Source organism: Uloborus diversus, chromosome 9 (genome assembly GCF_026930045.1).
Source record: "Uloborus diversus isolate 005 chromosome 9, Udiv.v.3.1, whole genome shotgun sequence".
Lineage (NCBI taxonomy): Eukaryota > Metazoa > Arthropoda > Arachnida > Araneae > Uloboridae > Uloborus > Uloborus diversus.
In genome coordinates this window covers 8,577,285-8,597,531 of record NC_072739.1, presented here as the reverse complement: position 1 = coordinate 8,597,531, position 20,247 = coordinate 8,577,285, and the positions used below count along the sequence as shown (strand labels likewise).

Genomic DNA, 20,247 nt, shown 5'->3' with positions numbered 1-20,247 from the left:
GATTCAGTCGGAAGGTAATTTTATCTCCTGTTGAGTTATGATCGGAAATACCTTCATTTTACCATTTCTGTGAGTTGTGTAAAATAAAATTTGAATTCAGTCGGAAGGTAATTTTATCTCCTGTTGAGGTAGGATCGGAAATACCTTCAATTTGCCTCTTGTTATGATTTGTGTGAAATAAAACTTGGATTCAATCTGAAGATTATTTTACCTCATGTTAAACTATGATCAGAAAAACCGTCAATTTACCGTCATTGAGAAATCTGTAAAATAAAATTTGAATTCAATTGGAAGATAAGTTTATCTTCTACGTAGGTTTATAAGCTGTTAGTTGCTAAATGCTGATGTCAACAACTGCTGTTTTTTATTTAAATTTTATTTTATATTTTTTTTTCTGGTTCGTGAAACCAGTATCTGAATGAAGTATTCAGAATTTCTGTAATATTTTGATTTTATAAAAATTTCGTTCTGTAGTTTGACTTTTCAAGTAAAAATGACCTGAATTTCCTTTGAAGACAGTAGTGTTGAAAAAGAGTTGAACTGTTAGTCAAAATAACCTGTAATGCCATAACAAGTTTCTTTCAAAAACATTTGCCTATTGTATCAGGATTTGTTAAGTTCAGGATTCAAACGCTGGCGCAGAGATTTTTTTTAAAATTTGAAAATAATTTTGTTCAGCAACTCAAAATCTATCGAGAATTTTTCAAATAAAAAAAATGAAGTATGGGAGTGAAATAGTCTGGAAGAGATGCAGTGAACAAAATAAAGGTTTTCGCGAATTGGACAAGTCTCTCAAAAATAATTGAGGGGGGTTATAGGTACACCACCAGACGGACACACATTTTCTTATCTCATAACGCTACTCGTATTTTCTACTTCGCAATATCTACTCCGTTCGTTTTTGAATTTTGTTTCCTTGAAACATGGTCTGAAGTAAGAAGAATACTTCTTTGTCTTCTTCTGTGGATAATTAAATGGAGGTACGATTCTTTTGTAAGTGCAGGAAACCGGTAACTCTCTCTGTCTGATCATGTTTAAACATTTATTTTCTTCCTTATAATTTTCTTGTATAAGATAAAGGGTGTACTTGCCTTTTAAAACCGAAACCACATTTCTTCCAAATAAATTATTTTATTTTCTAGTAAGGTTTACCTACTTGCAGACTTTTTTTTAAAAAAGTTTATGTCCGTAATAATATGTATTATAAGAAGTTGTAAATATTATAGTACTTATGTAGTTTTACGTTATCATGTGGTTACAAATTTTCTTGTGATTGCTCAAAAAGAGCAATCACAAGAAAATTTGTTAATGCAGAACTGCATTAACAAATTTTTAACTGCAATGTTTTTCCATCTTAGAGGGGTTTTTTTCGCATAACAAGTAATCTTTCGCACAAATACTAGAACGATTTTCATAAACTAGGTAAAAAAGAGCAACAGTTGTAAAGTTTTATTTAATAAGTGCTGGCCAAATTATTAGACTAAGACTGTTTTAAAAACAGATTCTTTATTGATTACATAACTGTAGACACATTAACGAACAGTTAAATAATTATCTAATATTAAGTGTGCATTCCCTTGTTCTTAATGAGCATTTTAAGTCTTTTTGGCATATTTTTCACAAGGTTTACACCGTTTCTTAACTTTTTAAAAAAAGAGGTAAAAAGTTGTTTATACTCACTATTATATATACTCACATACACATACTCACTAATTACCTAAAACTAACTTTAAATATAACAGAACACACTAACAAAAAAACTAGTGAACTGTTTAAGCTGATTGAGGTTATGTTCCTGGTAGGTAGATAAACAAAGAACATAAACAAAGCAGACAGTGCTGCCACCTGCAAACATTAATTATGCTAAAATAACGTAATAATCAGTGTACAGTATGTTCCGTACTTTAACAGTAAAATAAATAGTATTTTAGTACAAATAGTGTACAAAAAACAAAAAAAAACTCTTTAGTCTAATAATTTGGCCAGCACTGTAGATCTTCCACTGTCATATTATAGTTTTTTCCAAAAAAAATTTAAAAAAAAAACAAAAATATGCTAATATTTCAGTAATGTAAAGTAAGCTCATTTTTACGAAAATTCTTAAAGCAAATAGAAAATATTTATCAAATTAATAGGTTTAAAATAATACCCTTTAATATTAATTTCGAAGAAAAAAAAAGACTGCAAGTATAGGTGAACCTTACTGGAAAATAAAATAATTTATTTGGAAAAAATATGGTTCGCGCCGTATGTTGAAGGCAAGCACACTCTTTATCTTATACAAGAAAATAATAAGGAAGAAAATAAATGTTTAAACATGATCAGTTACTTCTTCTAACTCCCGGTTTCCTGTACTTACAAAAGACCGTACCTCCATTTAATTATCCACAGAAGACAAAGAAGTATTATTCTTTCAAAGTAGGGATAAGTTTGCTGCAGACGGGAAGCCTTAAGCCTTTTGTTCAACGACACCGCTAAATATACCGCACTCGCTTCATTTTAGTTCATTTTTAATGATTTGGAAGAAAAAGTTTTCAATGCTGGTCTATACAAAATACAAGGCTGTTAGGAGAAGAATTAAATCTTTTGTAGAGCTGGGTTCATTGATGTAGTATTGTTCGTTTAATTAATTTTATATCTAAGTACGTAATAAGAGTTTTGACTCGACAGCAGCAGATACAATGTGTCAAGGAATGGGAGGTACAGCAGAATCTCATTTATTCGGCTTCCTTTTATCCAGATCTCCAGTTTATTCGGATGAAATTTGTAGAGTTGAAAAATATATATGAACTTAAATAATGTTTTTACATTATGATTGCAAGGACGTTATTTTATTTATATATTTATTTATTTTTATTTATTTATTTTTATTTATTTATTTATTTATTTTTTTGATTAAACATACAACTTCTGTATGGGCAGTGCAATAAAATTAAATTCTAATCTGTTTTACAACATGGCGTACGTGGAGCATCAGTCCGACACCCCTGCAGCTCAACTATAAATGATTAAGTATTTGCGAGAAATGGTAGGGGAATGTGGGGCAAATTAAAATGGTTAGGAAGACTGAGTTTTTCAAAGTGAACAAATCGGATCGGAAATTTGTTTTGAGAGTTGCAGTACATAAAGAAAGAACATTGTATTTAATAATAAAACTTGCGTTGAAACAGTATTTTTTATTTTTAGTCTTCTTAAAATAATAATAAAAAAAAAAAAAAAAAAACACACACACACACACACACAGGAAAAAAAAAATATTTTTCATGCGGCAAAATGAAAAGTAAAATATTTTTCTAATGAATTATTTTCTATTCGATTATAAAACATATTTTGATCAAAAGAATCAGTAAATAAAAGGAATGAATAATTGAAAGGATAATGAAACAAAAAACGAATAATGAAATGAATAAATCGATTAATATATGAAGAAAAATAAATGGGCTAGTAAAAGAATAAATGAATAAGAAAATAAGTGAATGCATGAATAAATAAGTGAATTACTAAATGAAGGAATGTAAATGAATTAATAAATGAAAACGTCAGTGATTTATACTAAATGATTGAGTGAGCAAATGAAACAAACTATTTTGCTTTGCCCCATCTACTTTGTCCCGTATGTACTGGACTAATTGTACAATTTATTTAAATTGCAAATAAGCTCAATATTAACTACATTAATACTGCATTGAATATTATTAGGTCTCAAGTAATATTTAAAATGTTAATAACAATAAATTTATCATTTTTTTTTCATTTCAAAAATAATTTTTGACTTACAACAAAATATTACAGTATGAGTATCATTTTTTAAAAATTACCTGCAATTCCAAATGCTTTAATCTTCGGCGGTATATATTTTTTTTTTATTTTATTTTTATTTATTTTTTTTTTTTTTCTGTCTGGAATAGACTACAGTAAGCTCCCGATTATCGGCGGTCGGTTTATCCGCGAGTCTTTTCACAATTTTTTTAACGGTCATTAAACATTTTTTAAACTTATGATTGTGTTATTGTTCGTTTTTAGCTTCTACATGTGTATATTTTTACATTCAATATTAGTAAACGGAATATAGCAATGTTTTTAGCAAAAATTTAAATGTGTGTGTGTGAGTGTTATTCGTATTTTTTACTATTGTATACAGTAGTATCGTTTTTTAACTATTATTCGGATTATCCGCGGTTTTCGCTAATCCGCTGTTACCATACTACCCTATTCCGCAGATAATCGGGAGTTTACTGTATATACATATGGTTACTACATAGTTAACTAACTGTACTACATAGTTAAAATGATACCAGATATGTGGAGCTCAAAGCAGAGAAAATGTTTCACCATTTCACTTTGCCCTGTTATTTTACTTTGCCACATGATCCCCTATTTTGTAGTTTTGTTACAAAGCATTGTTTTTTTGCTGTTATAAAAGACAAGTCTGCTTATTTTAGCATATGTTTTGCTTATTATCAGACATATCCGTCTTTCCTTTGGTTCCAGTTAGTACGGAAAAAACGGAGGTTGTAATGTAATTATTATCGTAGAATAAAGTTAGCAATAGGGATCACGAATTCCTTGGATTAGGTTTTTTCAAAAATGTATGCATTGAAAGCTCATTCTAAAATTTTGTAAGTTATTAATTCAATTGCAAACTCATTCCATTTATACTTGAAACTGTTATCGGTGAAAACACAAAAATTGTTAGTTTGAAAACGTTTAATAAAACTAAATTATTATGTGTATACAAACAAAAACTCTCTCAGTTTCAAGCCTAGAACAGCATCGTTTGCCATCGAACACTGCCACCTAAAACAATGAATATAGCAAATAGTAAAATTAAATAGTGATTAGTATTACTAATTGTATATTATATAGTTAGTAATAGCAGTAATGATAAAAATATATTGAAAGTATTTTGTTACTTTAAATGGTCGCCATCTGATATATTTATATACAAAAATCGTCAAAGTTTGCTTTTTTTTTTAATCATTAAAAAACCTCTCAGTTTTTTGTCTGCTTGACGTTTGAATCTTGTTCCTATCTTAATTAGAACGAAAGATATATATTTATTTTTGTTGCGTGCATTTAACTAAATTTTATACTTAACTTTAAAACTTTAAACGCATTTTTCTCCATGATGCATTTTTTTCCAATTTTGTGCATTCAAACTCTTAGAAGTCAAGAACTGATAAAGTAATGAAATTTGGAGCATATCTTTTTCGAACAGTTTACTTTAATTTTTATCCTGCGAATTTGAAAAAAAAAAGTTTTCTGCAAAAAATATAATTTGTTAAAAAAAAAAAATATCTTCGAATTTTCCGAAATTTTCTTCAAATATTTTCTATTTTTTATTGAATCTATATTTTTTAAATCGCAGGAAAAAATATGAAACTTAGATGTTTGTGCATAATCTTTTGAAATTTCTTTTTTTAATTGACCTGGAATATTTTAGAGTTTTAGCGACTTAAAACAACCCCATTTTTTAAAAACAAATTAAATTTAAATAAAAAATATTTTTTAAATATTTTTGTCTAACTAGATGGTGAGTTTGTAAAACATTCCAAAACTCTGAACTGTTTATTTATTTTTTTTCCCCAAAATGTGTCCGGCCCTTTAATAAAATAAAACAACCGATATTATAACATTACAATCTTTTCAGTAAACTTTAATCACTCTACAGCATTGGTTAAAGCTAACAATAATTTACTTTCACATGCACTTGACTTTAGTCGTAAATATTCCTCCATTCATAATTCATCTCTTTGGCAATGATAAAGGAACTTGACGACATTTAATCAATTTGATCGTAAGTTAAGTTACATTTCAGTACTAGTTGTTGCCAAGATGACTGGAAAGCAGTTTTTCTTTCAATTAACTTTTTTTTTTACGAAGAAAGTGAAGAATGATGAAATGATTGGTCTGTCCATAATATTATATGCTCGATTATTCCATCACTTATAACAATCAGTGCTAGATTTATGTGTTTCAATGATGACGGTTGATTTACTTATAGTCCTGTCTTTCAAACAGGGCTGGGTTTGAGTAAGTGGCAGGTTATTCTAGCGGCAAAAATCTATAAAAAGGGTGGTGGCTTTTAATCCAACTTCAACCATTTCAGCATTTCGTTCCAAAATGACTACGAGAAATGCAGTCCTTATTCTAAAAAAAAAAAATCAATTTTTAAAGTGCATTTAGTATGGGATAGATTCCTTGATTGGGGGTTTCCAATCTCTTACCGTGTTCTGACTTAAAGTATGAAGTGTTAGCCAGTATTTCAGAAATAAAAAGATGTTGAATCATAAGTTGAACTTCATCAACACAAGAATAAGCAAAATACTACCAAAAAAATGAAATTATAGTCCTTATAATTATAGCAAAAAAATAAATAAGTAACTAAATAAATAATGGAGAAAATCGAGTTAAAATGTTTTTTTTTTTTGGAACTAAAAAGAAGATTTGATAACATTTTCGGAAGTGTATACAAAACGTTAATCAAAAGAATTAAAAATTTCTTTTGATTTGGAAAATCATCTTTTTGTGATACATACACTTTTTGAGTTAATAAACTAAGTCAATAAAAATTTCCGAAAAGCCTTCAGCATATTTCCTTACAAAGATTGCTTCAGGAAATTGATCACATCTCCACGTTCATAGTAATGAAAGAGGAATAAATGATTTCATTCATTATTAAAAGTAGTGATACAACGGGAATCAATGCAGCCGGATACTGAATGCCGAACATCCAATCCTAGTTTCAGCCGAATATCTGGCCATGTCAGTATGTTTCTCTCTTTCTCTTTATATATTTATAAAAAAAATTAATAGTTATTTGTTTGAATTTCATTTTTAAAAATTTCTAGATTACCAATTATTTTTCTTTATAACTTTCAGTTTCAATACTTGATATATTGATCAGATAATGAATAACATGTCTGCTAAATTGGTCAAAAATCAAAGTCTAGTTTTTCCTAGTCCAAAAGTGACTTTCTTTACCATCCAACAGTGTATATGCTACTATATAGTGAGTTAATTTCATCTTAAAATCGCTTTTTTTTCCCACCAATCTTGAAAAACAGAAGAAAAAATCTGACACTCAATTTTCTTTACAAATACTTCATAAGATCAGAGTATGAAAAATATTAAAAGTAAACCAGATCTTTTCATTGAGTTTTTTTACAAAATTTTTCAAATAGCATTTTTTTTTTTTCGTATTCAATTGTTTAACATGTAGACTTCTTTTTTGTTACATTTATCTAATTTCTCAGTATATAATTTCAGGCCTGAGAATTGTAATATCATGCTACTGGTAGGTTATCCGGTTCATAAACCGGGCATGCCGGTTGAAATATCTTGACCGGAAGCCCGTTTCATCTGCAATTAAAGATACTATACTACAAACAATCTACATACTTTTCTGCTTTTCCCGTTTTGAGTAAATAAGTATGCTGCTGAAAAATTTTGTTTGAAAAATTGTTACTCTTCTATTTTGATAGGTAATGAACTCGTGAAAGTTAATCAAAGTAGTGAGGTTTCGGAAGAATGGCTAATCCTTATCTCTCCCCTCGCTTTCTCTAGTTTCGCACTTCCTAATGAAATGAATCAAGTTTTCGTCTTCCTCAAAAATTGCTTGCACAAAGTTCTGAATGTATATTTAATTAGGTAAAATAATGTAAACACAATCTTGGGTTCGAATAGAGAACAGAGAACGCTGAAAGTAATATAATCGTTAGCTGAAAGAAAGCAAAAAGATACGTTCACTTCGAAACGAAAAATTTCTCTTTCTCTTGCTTCAAATAAACGGTTAATTATTTCTCCGGCCTAGCACCTTTCACTCTTTGTTCTAACAACCGGCGTTCGTGAATTTCTTTACTAAAGTGATGTTGTCAGTCGTTATTTGGCTAGGTAGCTGTTGGAGTAGATTTTTAATGAGAAGCGCTTTTGCTCGTAGGAGAACGCGAGCCTGTATTCAAGCGATGTTGTTGCTATAGAAACAAAGAAAAGAGATGGAATTTAAAGCTCGTTTTCTGCTCAGGCGTAATGACCGATGGAGATTCAAGTTTTCAGAAAAATGTATTTTGCTTCTTGGGGGTTAGCAAAATGACAGGAGATAGCTGTGTGTTGTTTTCAACCATTGTTGTGGGTTGATAATGACTTTTCAAACAGAAGCCTTAAATAATTTGTAATTAAGTTTTTATGGAAGTACTTTGTCGTTTGGTACTTTGTGGGTAAAATTTTACCTTAAAGCGGAAGCAACGTCATAAATTAGCAGATATTTGCAGGGTTTCCAGAGAGCCAAGGCGGGCCTTTTGTCAGTTACGTCACCGGGCCCCTCCCGACCCCCGAAAAAGGGAAAAAAAGAAAAAAAGAAAAGAAAAGGGGCGAAAGAAGAAAAAAAAGTGGGAAAGAAGAAAAAAGGTGGGAGAAAGAAAATAAGTGGGGAAAAAAAAGAAAAAAAAATCAAAACTGCTTACTAGTCGGAGTCTCTTCCCCTTTTCTTTCTTTTTTTTTCTTTCCGTCTTTTCTTCCTTTATTTTTTTGCGTCAATGTCGCCGGGCCCCCCGAATGCCCGGGCCCCTAGTTTCGACTAGGCTGACATGGCCTCTCGTCGGGCCTAGATATTTGTGACAACTCATCAATAGCACATTTACCATGTCGCAATTGCGAGGGTCCCCCAAGACCATAGGGGACCCGAAGGGATACACAAATGCAAATGTTTCAAGTTTTACTAGTTTTATGATAGACAAAAAGGCCCCCAAAGGTGCTTTGCGAGGGCCCATCAAACGTTTAAATCCGCCACTGCAACTCACCATATTTAGCGATAAAAATGAATCGTAAAATCCCGTTTGGCGTAAGGAAATATTTGAGGTAGAACTCCATGCTAAACCATTGTCAAAATTTGCATCGTTAATCTTTATGAAACGCTTTCCTACATCGATCGCCAACAAAACCAAGAATCTAAAATATTTCTCTCTTTCTTTTAAAGCATGATGTTAAATTATTGTTGCTGAAGGTCAGCCTTAAATAAGAGTCATTCTTGGTAATTATCACGCAGTGCTTTTAAATTAGGTTATGTATGCACTCGTTAATTTTTTCTAGTATCATTCTGATTAGAAATTATACATATTTTAGTTCTGTTTTAGTGAGACATTAACTAAAATTCCTACCAGTCAATATTTTTATCGCCAAAGCAGAAGGCTATGTTTTCTTAATCAAGAAACCTTATTTCTCACTTTAGCATTGCCACTCCCGGCTGTATTTCCCTAAACATTTCCTTTTCTTTATTAATTTCTTTCAGGACTGAAAATCTGGTTAAAAACGAATTTCATACTGTTCAAAATTTTGAACACAATTTCTTTTAGGTTCCTTGGAAAAAAATTATGAATTTAAAATAAACTCTTTTCGCACGTGCATGAACTCGTATTATATTTTCAACTAGCGGTACCCGCACCGCGTAGTAGAAAATTAAAAGGTCTTTCGGTTAGCTTGTATATTTACAAAAATTGTGTGATGAATTTCTCGCCAATTTGCTATGTTCATTTGCTCACCTATGTTTCATGTTATCATAATTTGCTCGGTAAAAAATGCTTAAAATTGGAATGGAAATACAGTCAGACCTCGATATATGGTCACCCGCTTAAAAGGTCCCCCCGCATATAAGGTCACTTTTCTAAAGTCCCGGCTCGCTGAATAGGAATTCTATGTTATGTATAATCGGGTATATGGTCAGGTCATAATACATTAATCGCTTATAAGGTCACTTTTGTCTGACTTCTTTAAATGATTTCATTGCCTAATAGATTTACTTCGAAGAATTTTCCGCGATATACAATCCTTAAAAAGTGAAAAGTCATTTTTCCTATTAACGTAGTAAATTAACAGCAGAAAGTGAGTGTTACGGCAGTGATACTAAAATATGAAGTAGTAACGTGGGCACTCAGTATGTACATATTGCAATTTTTTACCAGTCATTAGAAGCCGAAGAAAATTTTCAGAAGATACTTAGAAACCATTGTGCTTAAACTAAAGAAAAACGTGTCAGTTTTGTATTAATGTAATTTTAAGTGAGGTAAGTTGCACATCAGTTCTTTGCTTGGGCATATTTGAAGGCAGTTTTATTCTAAATGGAAGTTTTAAAAAGCATTTCAAAATTTCTTATTAATTCCAAAAATTTCAATTGGTTCAAATCGATTGAACTGTTATAATTTAATTAACTTATGTTTTTGGACGTATTAAATTTTAAAAAGAATTAATGTATACATCCTTGTAAATACATCCTTATTTATCAATAAATATATATATGAATCGGTTATAAGGTCACCCCGCTTATAAGGTCAGTTTTGTGAAGTCCTGTGGAGTGACCTTATATCGAGGTCCGACTGCAAAACAAAATTGAATTTTCGAAAATCGCTTCGAGGTGCACACCCCCATGTTACAAACTAGTTCTGTGCCAAATTTCATGAAAATCGGCCGAACGGTCTAGGCGCTACGTGCGTCACAGAGATCCAGACAGAGAGACTTTCAGCTTTATTATTAGTAAAGATTAGATACGACTACTCTATAACCTTCTTTACAAAGAATTGAAAAATATAATACAACGGCAATTTATCTTATTTTTTTCTTAAATGCTGTTTTACATGATATTTACAATTATTCTGTGGTTAAGCAAAAAGCTGAAATAGATGTAATTAAAAAAAAAAAAAAAAAAACACAATTTTTATGAACTTGTGTTTGCAGGTAATGACGTAAATTATTTATACGGTTTACCTAGAAAGCATTTTTAAGCTCAAAGCTCCATCTTTTTTTTATACGAGAAAATCACCTAATGATGGTAAATCATTATTATTTATCGTCATTTCCATTTTTTTCACAAACCTTTCCTTGGACTTAACCTCCTTCGTTTCAATTTTCCACCTCCTTTCCTTGCAACTTCTTCTTTAAATGATCGATTATATCTTACAACATCGCTTATCGTGGAGCTTAAGAGCTGTCTTCAGTTTTAGCTCTATGGGAACGGGCATTATCGATTGAAAATTTATTAAAAACGAACACAACCGCCGAACGTTTCCATAAGAATATTTCCATTGTCTGTCTCCAGTAACAAAGTCTTTCTACTGTTTAAATCGGCTTGAGGGATTACCCATAATCCCCGGTTCCCGCCTAATTGAATTCTAGATTAAGACGGCTATTGTTTATTGGGGTTCCTCTGGTGTTTGCTCACGGAACTTCTTTTTTTTTCTTCTTCCGGAAATCTTTGAGTTGGAATTGTTCCCTGGCTTTGTGTAAGGCGAAGATGCTATTACGTATATTGAATATTTAATTAAATCTGCGGAATAATTTAATAATGTGTATTTTTTTAAATTAATTTTGTGCTGTAGCATCTTGGGTATCTTTTTCCTATGCTATTTGTTTGGAAGTTTTATTTCTTTTTTTTTACTTTAACTTTAAGGGACCTTCTAGAAAGTCGATATTTTCTGAGGCTGCGTACAACTATGAAGATATGGGAAACAATTTGTCATTTTTTAAGGAGATAGGTTTTGCCGTCCTTTTTACTCAGAAAGTTTTTTAAATTTTATGTGAAAGAAATAGGTTGTGTGTTGTGTTAGCAATTCTAAAGGGTGAACATTTACGAAAGGCTTAAGTATGCAAAGAATTAAAATGTATTTGCAATATGAAGATGTTTATGTAAGCTTCTTCAAAGCTAGTTTTATTTCAACTAAGGTTTTTCTTCTCATCAGTGCAGTAAATAAATTACATAATGAACTAGCAATAATACAGATATTCACACTAAATTCCTAAAAATTTCTAGGTCTAAATTGATTACTATTTACAAACATTTCTGACGGAAAGTGAAAAGTTCAACGAATTTTTCTAGCCAAGTAAGAAAATAATATACTACATAGATGAGGGGTTCCAAAAGGGGGTGCCGTGGCTTCCTAGGGTGCCACATTGAGAGGAGAGGGGTGCCGCGACGTGTCCATTATATACACGTGTAATAGGAATCGAATAAGGTGGCGTAATAAAATTCCAATTCTTCAGAGGGTGCCGCGAATCAGTTGGGAACACCTGATATACTTGTAGATGATTCCAAAATACATATTGTCCGTTATCTACATTGGAACCCGAACTCAAGTTAATATTCTTTCCCTTGCCAAAGGACATGGGCGGATCCAGAAACTTTTTAAAGAGAGGGTGGTTGATTTTTAAACTTAACTGTTACTACGTACCTGATATCTAAGCTTGATTTGCTGCAATAGCATTTTAATCTGAAACAGCTAAAACATAGAGATTTAGCCAAGGAGGTCCTCGAAGTTATTCCTTTCCATTTCCGTTGAAAGAGGTATTCTAGAATTGAATTTTAGAACAACAAACGTCATCAAAGATCGCCTTCAATTGCATTTTAGGACTTCAATTCGGAAAAATTGCCGGTGTAGGATCCGTCAAGGGAGAGGCGATCGCCCCCATCGCCCCTCCCATGTATCCGTCCATGCCAAAGGGCATTGATAGCTTCCTTGTCTGCTCCCTTATTCTGTTTCAAAAAAAAAAAAGAACTATATTCGAATAGATAGTACGATATGCTTAAATTTTACTTTGTTGCCGTTGCGTATTGAATTAAGCGAGAAGTGAAAATGTACATGAACATTTTGTTTATCATACTTTAATAAGCATTTCATATTTCCTCGAGTTTTCTACTTTTTCTAAATACTCTGAAACCTGCAATAAAAATCTAAGGTTGTTCGTTTTATATAATTCAAGTAATCTTGGTCACATTGCAAAGCTTTGTTTTGATGCCAATTCCATCAGAAGTTATCTGAAGTATATCAAGAAAAAACCATAAAAACTTTTCAAATTAACTAATTTGCTAAAATGAGTTTTTAAGGATGAACCTCAAGTACTACACCTAATAAATTGACCATCCGTCCCCACCATTTCTGTTAGCTCGAACAATGATCTAACTACAAGGAAGTTATGATAAAAGTGTTACCCTGTTTAGAGCTCCGTAGAGCTCGATCTAATAGGTTCATAGAATGAATATTCGAAAAACTGTATATGGGTCATGGGAAAAAGAAAGCTGAAATGTTAAAAAGCTAGTTCTAATTTTTATTCTCTGTTGAAGTCTTCTTGGCTTCTTTTTTTATAGTTCTTGTCCGCTAATTTGCTGCATTTGATAGAGGAATCTATCGCGTTGATGTTGAAGATGCTATAACACGATTTAAACGTGTAACTGAAGCAAATTTAAAACACATTGAATACAATCTGTGATAAAACCAAATTTTGTCCTTCGTTCGTTGTTTTTAACCTCCGACTGGAAAAGAGGGAAGCCTTTCAAACCTGGTGGCACAAAATTGAACAGATGTTTCCTTATTGTAAATTTATCTTTTTCATTACCCATATGATGTGCATATGAAGTTTCAATTTAGGAATGTGTCGTTCATGAACGAACGGATTTAAAAGACGGGCTCCTGAAAATGATCCGCCGTCCTTTTGAACGGTTCGGAATATTGTTATATCCTACTATCAGTATTCTTACCACACTCCGTTCATTCCACTGGTGTACGATTTTGAACATTGTACTGGAATAACATTTGTTTTAGTTTGGTTGTTCGTTCATTTTTATTTTTATTAGTCTTTATGCTGTACAGCACAAGTTAATATATTGTTAGTTGCTTCTTTTTATTGTTTTATAATAACACATTCGGCTTCATTTACGCTTCAGCTTTTCGTCGCCATCTTGTTTACATCAGTAAGTTCATGTATCATTATTCAGAATTTTATAGACTAATATCTGGCTTTTATAATTATTTATAATTTAACGAGTTTTAATTTTCATACAAATATTTAATAATTGTTTGATGAAGTTTTTAAAAACTTTCCCAACTTTTTAACTGAACGAAGTGGTTCAAATGAACGATTTCAGTGTACGGATACAGAAAATGAACTATCGTCTGATGAACAAATCATTGAAAAGAACGACCTTGCCCATGCCTATTTTAATGACTTGCCTAATAGAACGAGCTCTAATAGGTTCAAAATAGGTAACTTGAACTATAACCACACAGAACACCCCTTAACTACAGAATTGGTCACATAATCTAAGAAAAGGCATCAAAGATGGATTAACTGCTGTTATCACGCTGCAAAACTTTCATTTTCTTGGCAATTCCAACAGCAATTATCTGAAGTACATTTTTAATCGCTGTTCCTGCCCTTCCCAGTCAGGCAAGCAGCTTTTTTTCCCTCCACTGTGCAGTGATAACTGCCGATGGACCAACTTGAAATCTGAGTTCATTTTCCCCATTAATCAAGCAACTGCAAAACTTCGGCCCATTAATCACGAGTTATGACAAAGTCCTGGCTCTCGTGAAAGATTCAGAGTTTTCGGAAAGAAAAATTGTTCTCATTTTTTTATGCCGAGTACCTATTTCCGTAATGAGTGATTGTGTATGCTTGAAAAGAGAACTATCAAAAAATGAAGGTTATTAGATTTTCATGAGAAAGGAAAACAGAAAACGGTTTTCTGAGGGCTTTAACGCAGAAATAAAGACAGAAAAACTGTAGTCAGAATAATAGGGTAAACGTCATATTGATTAAACGTGTGAACTGTTAAAGCAGCTACTTTCTACCGTGGTTGTAGATTTCTGAGTTAATCCATGCGTGTATTGTCTTACATCCTCATACAGGGTTTGTATTAAAAGTAACCGGATTGATCTTAAAAAACATATTTATTGGTTAAATTTCTACATTTTTTTCTCTAGAAATCTTTGAAGTAGTCCCCATGGAAGTCGATAACCCTTTAGTACCGGATTTTCCAGTCCCTGAAAGCCCCCTGGAAGTCGGCAACCCGTAAAGCTTCTCGAGCCCTCGTCGTAGCGAGTTGAACAGCTTCCAGAGTCCCGAACTGCGTCCCCTTTAGTACTCTCTTGATCTTGGGGGAATAGGAAGAAGTCCGGTGGTGCTGTATCCGGCACACGACGCTCCTTTTGCTCGTCCGTCTTGTGTTTTAGCACCAGCTTTGCACAGATCTTCCTCATGCACAGATAGTTCTTAGCAATGTCATGGACGGTCATCTTATCGATCCTGACCTCTTCTGCTATTGCTCGGATGCTCAGACGACTGCCAGTGTTCAACACATCACGCATTTTTTGCCAATTTAGGTCCGTGTGACTGATTAATGGACGTCCGGCGCGCTGTTCGTCGTAGACATCATCGCAGCCCTCTCGGAAATTCTTGTGCCACTGGAAGACTTGAGTTCTTGATAAAGCTTCCTAACCGTAAACCCCATTGATCATTTGAAGAGTTTCCGTAGGCGTTTTCTTGAGTTTGACACAAAATTTGATGATAACACATTGCTAGATGCTAACCCTCCAAGCGTTTGGAGGCAACTGATTCGGGTACGCTCCCCTTCCCTCGTTCCCCCACCACCACTAGAGCACCAACAACAGGTTTACAAACGTTTTACCTGGGCGTCAGAAACTGAGTCCGGTTACTTTATATACAAACCCTATATATATAATATACAATTCACTGATCATGTAATGGTCTGACACCATCAACAATTAAACTCGGGTCATAGTAACTCGCGTGGCAAGATAATTTGACTATATGTTTTGGTAATGTTTAACATGCAGGGAAATGCTTTATTTTGACATGTCTGAGCTGGATCCGGTCACTTAACTGTTTTATTGGTGAGACTGTAATTTCAGGGGAATGAAGAAACGAAAACAATGAACGCTATCTACTGGAGTTTAGGGTTCATCCACTAGAGTTAGGGTTAAAATTTCAACTGCAAAAATATCACCAAACAAGCAATTGACGAGAGATTTTCTAGTACATGTATATTATTCTAAATCTATTTGTGCGGTTATACTTTCGTGTTAACGATATTTCAATGATCTGTTTGTATTTAATATTGTCATTTTCTTTTTAGATCTACACCGACTGGGCAAACCATTATCTGGACAGAGGGCGTTACAAGCGTAACATCCAAGATTTGCAAGTCGACGTTTGCGACGGCGTCCTACTGGCTGACGTCATCGAAGCTGTCAGTAAGTCTTTTTGCTTTTACTTGAGCAATCTTCGTTGCTGATTTCTATCACAACAACCCCGCTGGTGTTCACTCCTTTCACGATCTTTAGATGATAGCAGGTCATGTAATTTATTGCTTTTTAACATTCGTGACGAATGAAATTCATGAAAGCTAAAATTATCGAGGAGAAAAATCGCGCGATGTGGTAACAAAACAATTTTGTCTGGTTTTTTTTTTTTTTTTTTTTTTCATTTTTAAAGCAATTTTATTCGAATAAAATATTTTCAGCACTCGTTACTACTTTTGTATATTTTTGAGTAACTCAATATGTAGAGATACCGTAATTATGTATTTATTCTCCTTTAAATCATGTCTAACTTGAAAATTTCGAATACCGAAAATATTTAAATTAATTCATTGAATATGTTTTTCGTTTTCATTTTCTATGCTTCAAAATAAATAAATTTTTTCGTCACAAAAAGTTACGTAATTGCGCACGTTTTTTCTGACCAGGTAACTTTTTTCAGGATTGCTTTATGAATAATTCCGCCTCGGGATCTCACATAAACAGCAAAAAAGACATCAATTCTCGGCTAGTACATCGAAATCTTTACTTCAAAATAAATAGATTTGTTTCGTCTTAAAAAGTTACATAATTGTGCCCCGTTTATCTGACCAGGTAACGTTTTTTAGGACCACACATAAACAGCAAAAAACACATTAGTTCTCGACTAGTACATCGAAACTTTTACTTCAAAATAAGTAGATTTTTTTCGTCACAAAAAATAATTTTACCAAGTTACACAATTGTGCACGTTTTTACGGACCAGGTAACTTTTTTAGGATTGCTTCATGAATTATTCTTCCTCCGGATCCCACATAAATAGCAAAAATTACATTAATTCTCGACTAGTACATCGAAATCTTCTTCGTGTTTTTTGGCAAGATGTACTACTGCAAAAACACTTATTTTCGCGAGACCGTCGTATGGCTCGCGAAATTAAATGCTGTTACAGTTATTTCCTTAATATTTCCTCGTTCCATTTGTGGGTTCAACATCAAAACTGATTTGTTATCATTTCAAATTGGCTTTGTTTTATTCTCAGTTTCGAATTTTTTATTTATTTATTTATGTTTATTTATCTATTTATTTTATTTTTGTTTATTTATTTATTTTAATTTTGTTTGTTTATTTATTACTTAATTTTATTCATATTTATTAAATTTTATATTTTTTAACCCATTTATTTTATTTTATTCGTCATTACTTATTCACTAAGTTTTTTTTTTTTTTTTTTTTTTTGCCTTTAATCAGGACTTTCAATTCGTGAACAAATTACATATAGACTTAAATATTTTTTTTATTTTTTATCACTGCCAAGTCAAACAATGTTACAAAAAAGCTAAAATAATCGTCAAAGTAATAGAATTTTAAAAGTGTATAAGTACTTTAACTGAAACTCTTTTTCGCAGCCAAATAATAGAAGCTTCTAACTGAGACACAACTCACAAATCACTGCTCATTTGAAATGGTGATTGTATCCCGTTAAAATATGCGCATTTAAAATTCAGCGCAGACGAGATGAATGCAAATAGCAAACTAATGATTCTTTTTATTCTCACAAATTTCACTAAAATAAGCAGAAAAGGAGCTCTTGAAATGATTTCCATAAAACTCTCAACTCCCTTACCCATTTGAAATTCTAAGCCGTTTTTTAACTGTCGACAAAGCGTGTAGGTGCTTGTATATGAGATGGGAGCGCGTATTTATTAATGAGAAATGTTTTTTTTTTTTGGTATTTCGTAATAACAAACTGGACAGTGATACCTTGTTTTATCTCGTAAGGGTATTTATACTGCTGACCGTAACGAAACGCGACTAGTTCTTTTTTTTTTTTAAATATTTTATTATATTTCTTTTTCTTATTGTTATTTTGTTGTTGTTCTTATTATTGTTATTATTTTATTTTTATGAAAAATTATTATTACTGTCATTTTTCAATTTTATTGTTTATTTAATTTTATTTTTATTTTTTTAATCATTTATTTTATTTTATTGTTATTTTGTTGTTGCTGCTGTTATTGTTATTATTATTATCTTATTATTTTTTTGAAAAATTATTATTATTATTATTGTTGTTATTATTTCTCAGTTTTATAGTTTATTTTACTTTATTCTTATTTTTTTAACCATTTGTTTTATTTTTTTCATAATTACTTATTCATTTAGTTATGTTTTTTTTTTTGGTCTTGAATCAGGACTTACAATTTGTGAACAAATTACATCTAGACAAAAATATTTTTTATCACTGCTAAGCCAAACAATGTTACAAACGTAAACTAAAATAATCGTCAAAGTAATTGAATTTCAAAAGTGAAAAGTACTTTACTGAAACTCTTTTTGTAGACAAATAATAGATGCTTCTAACTGAGACACAACTCACAAATCACTGCTCATTTGAAATGGTGATTGTATCCCGTTAAAATATGCGCATTTAAAATTCAGCGCAGCCGAGATGAATGCAAATAGCAAACTAATGATTCTTTTTATTCTCACAAATTTCACTAAAATAAGCAGAAAAGGAGCTCTTGAAATGATTTCCATAAAACTCTCAACTCCCTTACCCGTTTGAAATTCTCAGCCGTTTTAACTGTCGACAAAATGTGTAGATGCTTGTATATGAGATGGGAGCGCGTATTTATTAATGAGAAATATGTTTTTGTTTTTTTTGGTATTTCGTAATTTCAAACTGGACAGTGATACCTTGTTTCATTCCGTAAGGATATTTATACTGCTGACAGTTATGGAAGGTGACTAGTTTATTTGATTATTTTTACTATTATTATTTTTTATTATTATTAATATTATTCAAAAGTTGTTAATATTATTATAATTTAATTATTGTTATTATTATCATTACTATTATTCCATTATTTTATTATTATTATTGTTGTTATTTTGTTGTTGCTATTCTTATTATTGTTGTTATTTTGTTGTTGCTATTATTATTATTATTACTGCCGCTGTTGTTATTATTACAGTGGCCGCCGCTTTTATGAATCACGTTTGTTCTAAATAGTTTTGATTCGATAAAGCGGCTGATTCAATAAAGCGGCTAGTTCAATAAAGCTGGAGTTTATTCTGTTTCTGACAATTTGATTCATTAAAGCCGTTGATTCAAAAAAGCACCGATTCGATTAACCGGCGTTCACTGTATTTTATCATATTTTTTTTATCGTTATATTTTATCTTTATTATTGTTGTTATTAATTTATTATCATTATTACTATTTTTATTTTATTATTATTTTTATTTTATAATTTTTATTTTATTATCATTATTTTTATTTACTTATTTGTTTATCTATCTATATATCTATGCATCCATCTATTTAATCCATCTATTTATTTATTTATTTTTTTAAGGAGGAGGAATATTTTTATATTTACTTTTTAATTTGAAGGATTTTTATCAACGAAATGTTTTGATATTATTTAATTTTGATCAATGGGGGGGGGGATGCAAAGATGCCAACTCTCCCGAATTTCAATGCCTTCTCCCAAACTCCATAATGAAGCAAATTTCTCCCGAATTTTTAAAGAAACAGTGAAATTCCCTTTTTAAAAAAAAGTTTTTAAAAGATAAAAATTTAGGGAAAAACCACTGCAACAATACCATCAAGATCACAAAAACAAAACCTTTTTTTGCATGAGTATGAATCAGGGCCGCAGAGAGCCAAGGCGGTCTCCTAGTCAGTTGTGTCGCCGGGCCCTTCCTCCCCCCCCCCCCCCCAAAAAAAAGAAGAAAAAAAAGGGAAAAAGAAAAAAAAGAAAAGAGAAAAATAATTAAAAAGGGGGGGGGGGGTCAAAACTGCTAACTAGAAAACAATGAACTTTGTTTTGAGTGACACAACAATGAATACCAATAGAGTAAATTTTACTTAACCTTTACGTTTACTTTTTGCTTTAGTGTCGCCGGGCCCCTTATGGAAGCTCAACAGAGCTCAGTTTCTGCTTCTTTTCCCCCTTCTTTATCTTCTCCTTTTTGCTCTCTTTCTTTTCTCCCCCCCCCCTGTTTTTTTTTTTTTTTTTTTTGATAAATTTGTACAAACTAGTCGAAATTTTCCAACTATTCACGCATGAGTGTTAGTTATGAACAGGACCGCCTAGAGCCAAGGCAGGCCCCTTGTCAGTTATATCGCCAGGCCCCCTACCGTCCCCCAAAAAGAAGA

General features: G+C 31.8%; 1 protein-coding gene across 1 annotated transcript in view; it reads left to right on the top strand.

Annotated features, from left to right (window-relative positions):
- LOC129229738 (neuron navigator 3-like) overlaps positions 1-20,247 on the top strand; it is a 707,938-nt gene that overhangs the window by 124,138 nt on the left and 563,553 nt on the right. The window contains exon 2 of the mRNA XM_054864105.1: positions 15,917-16,034. Within this exon, the coding sequence (XP_054720080.1) occupies positions 15,917-16,034 (118 nt within the window). The remainder of the gene's footprint in view (positions 1-15,916; positions 16,035-20,247) is intronic.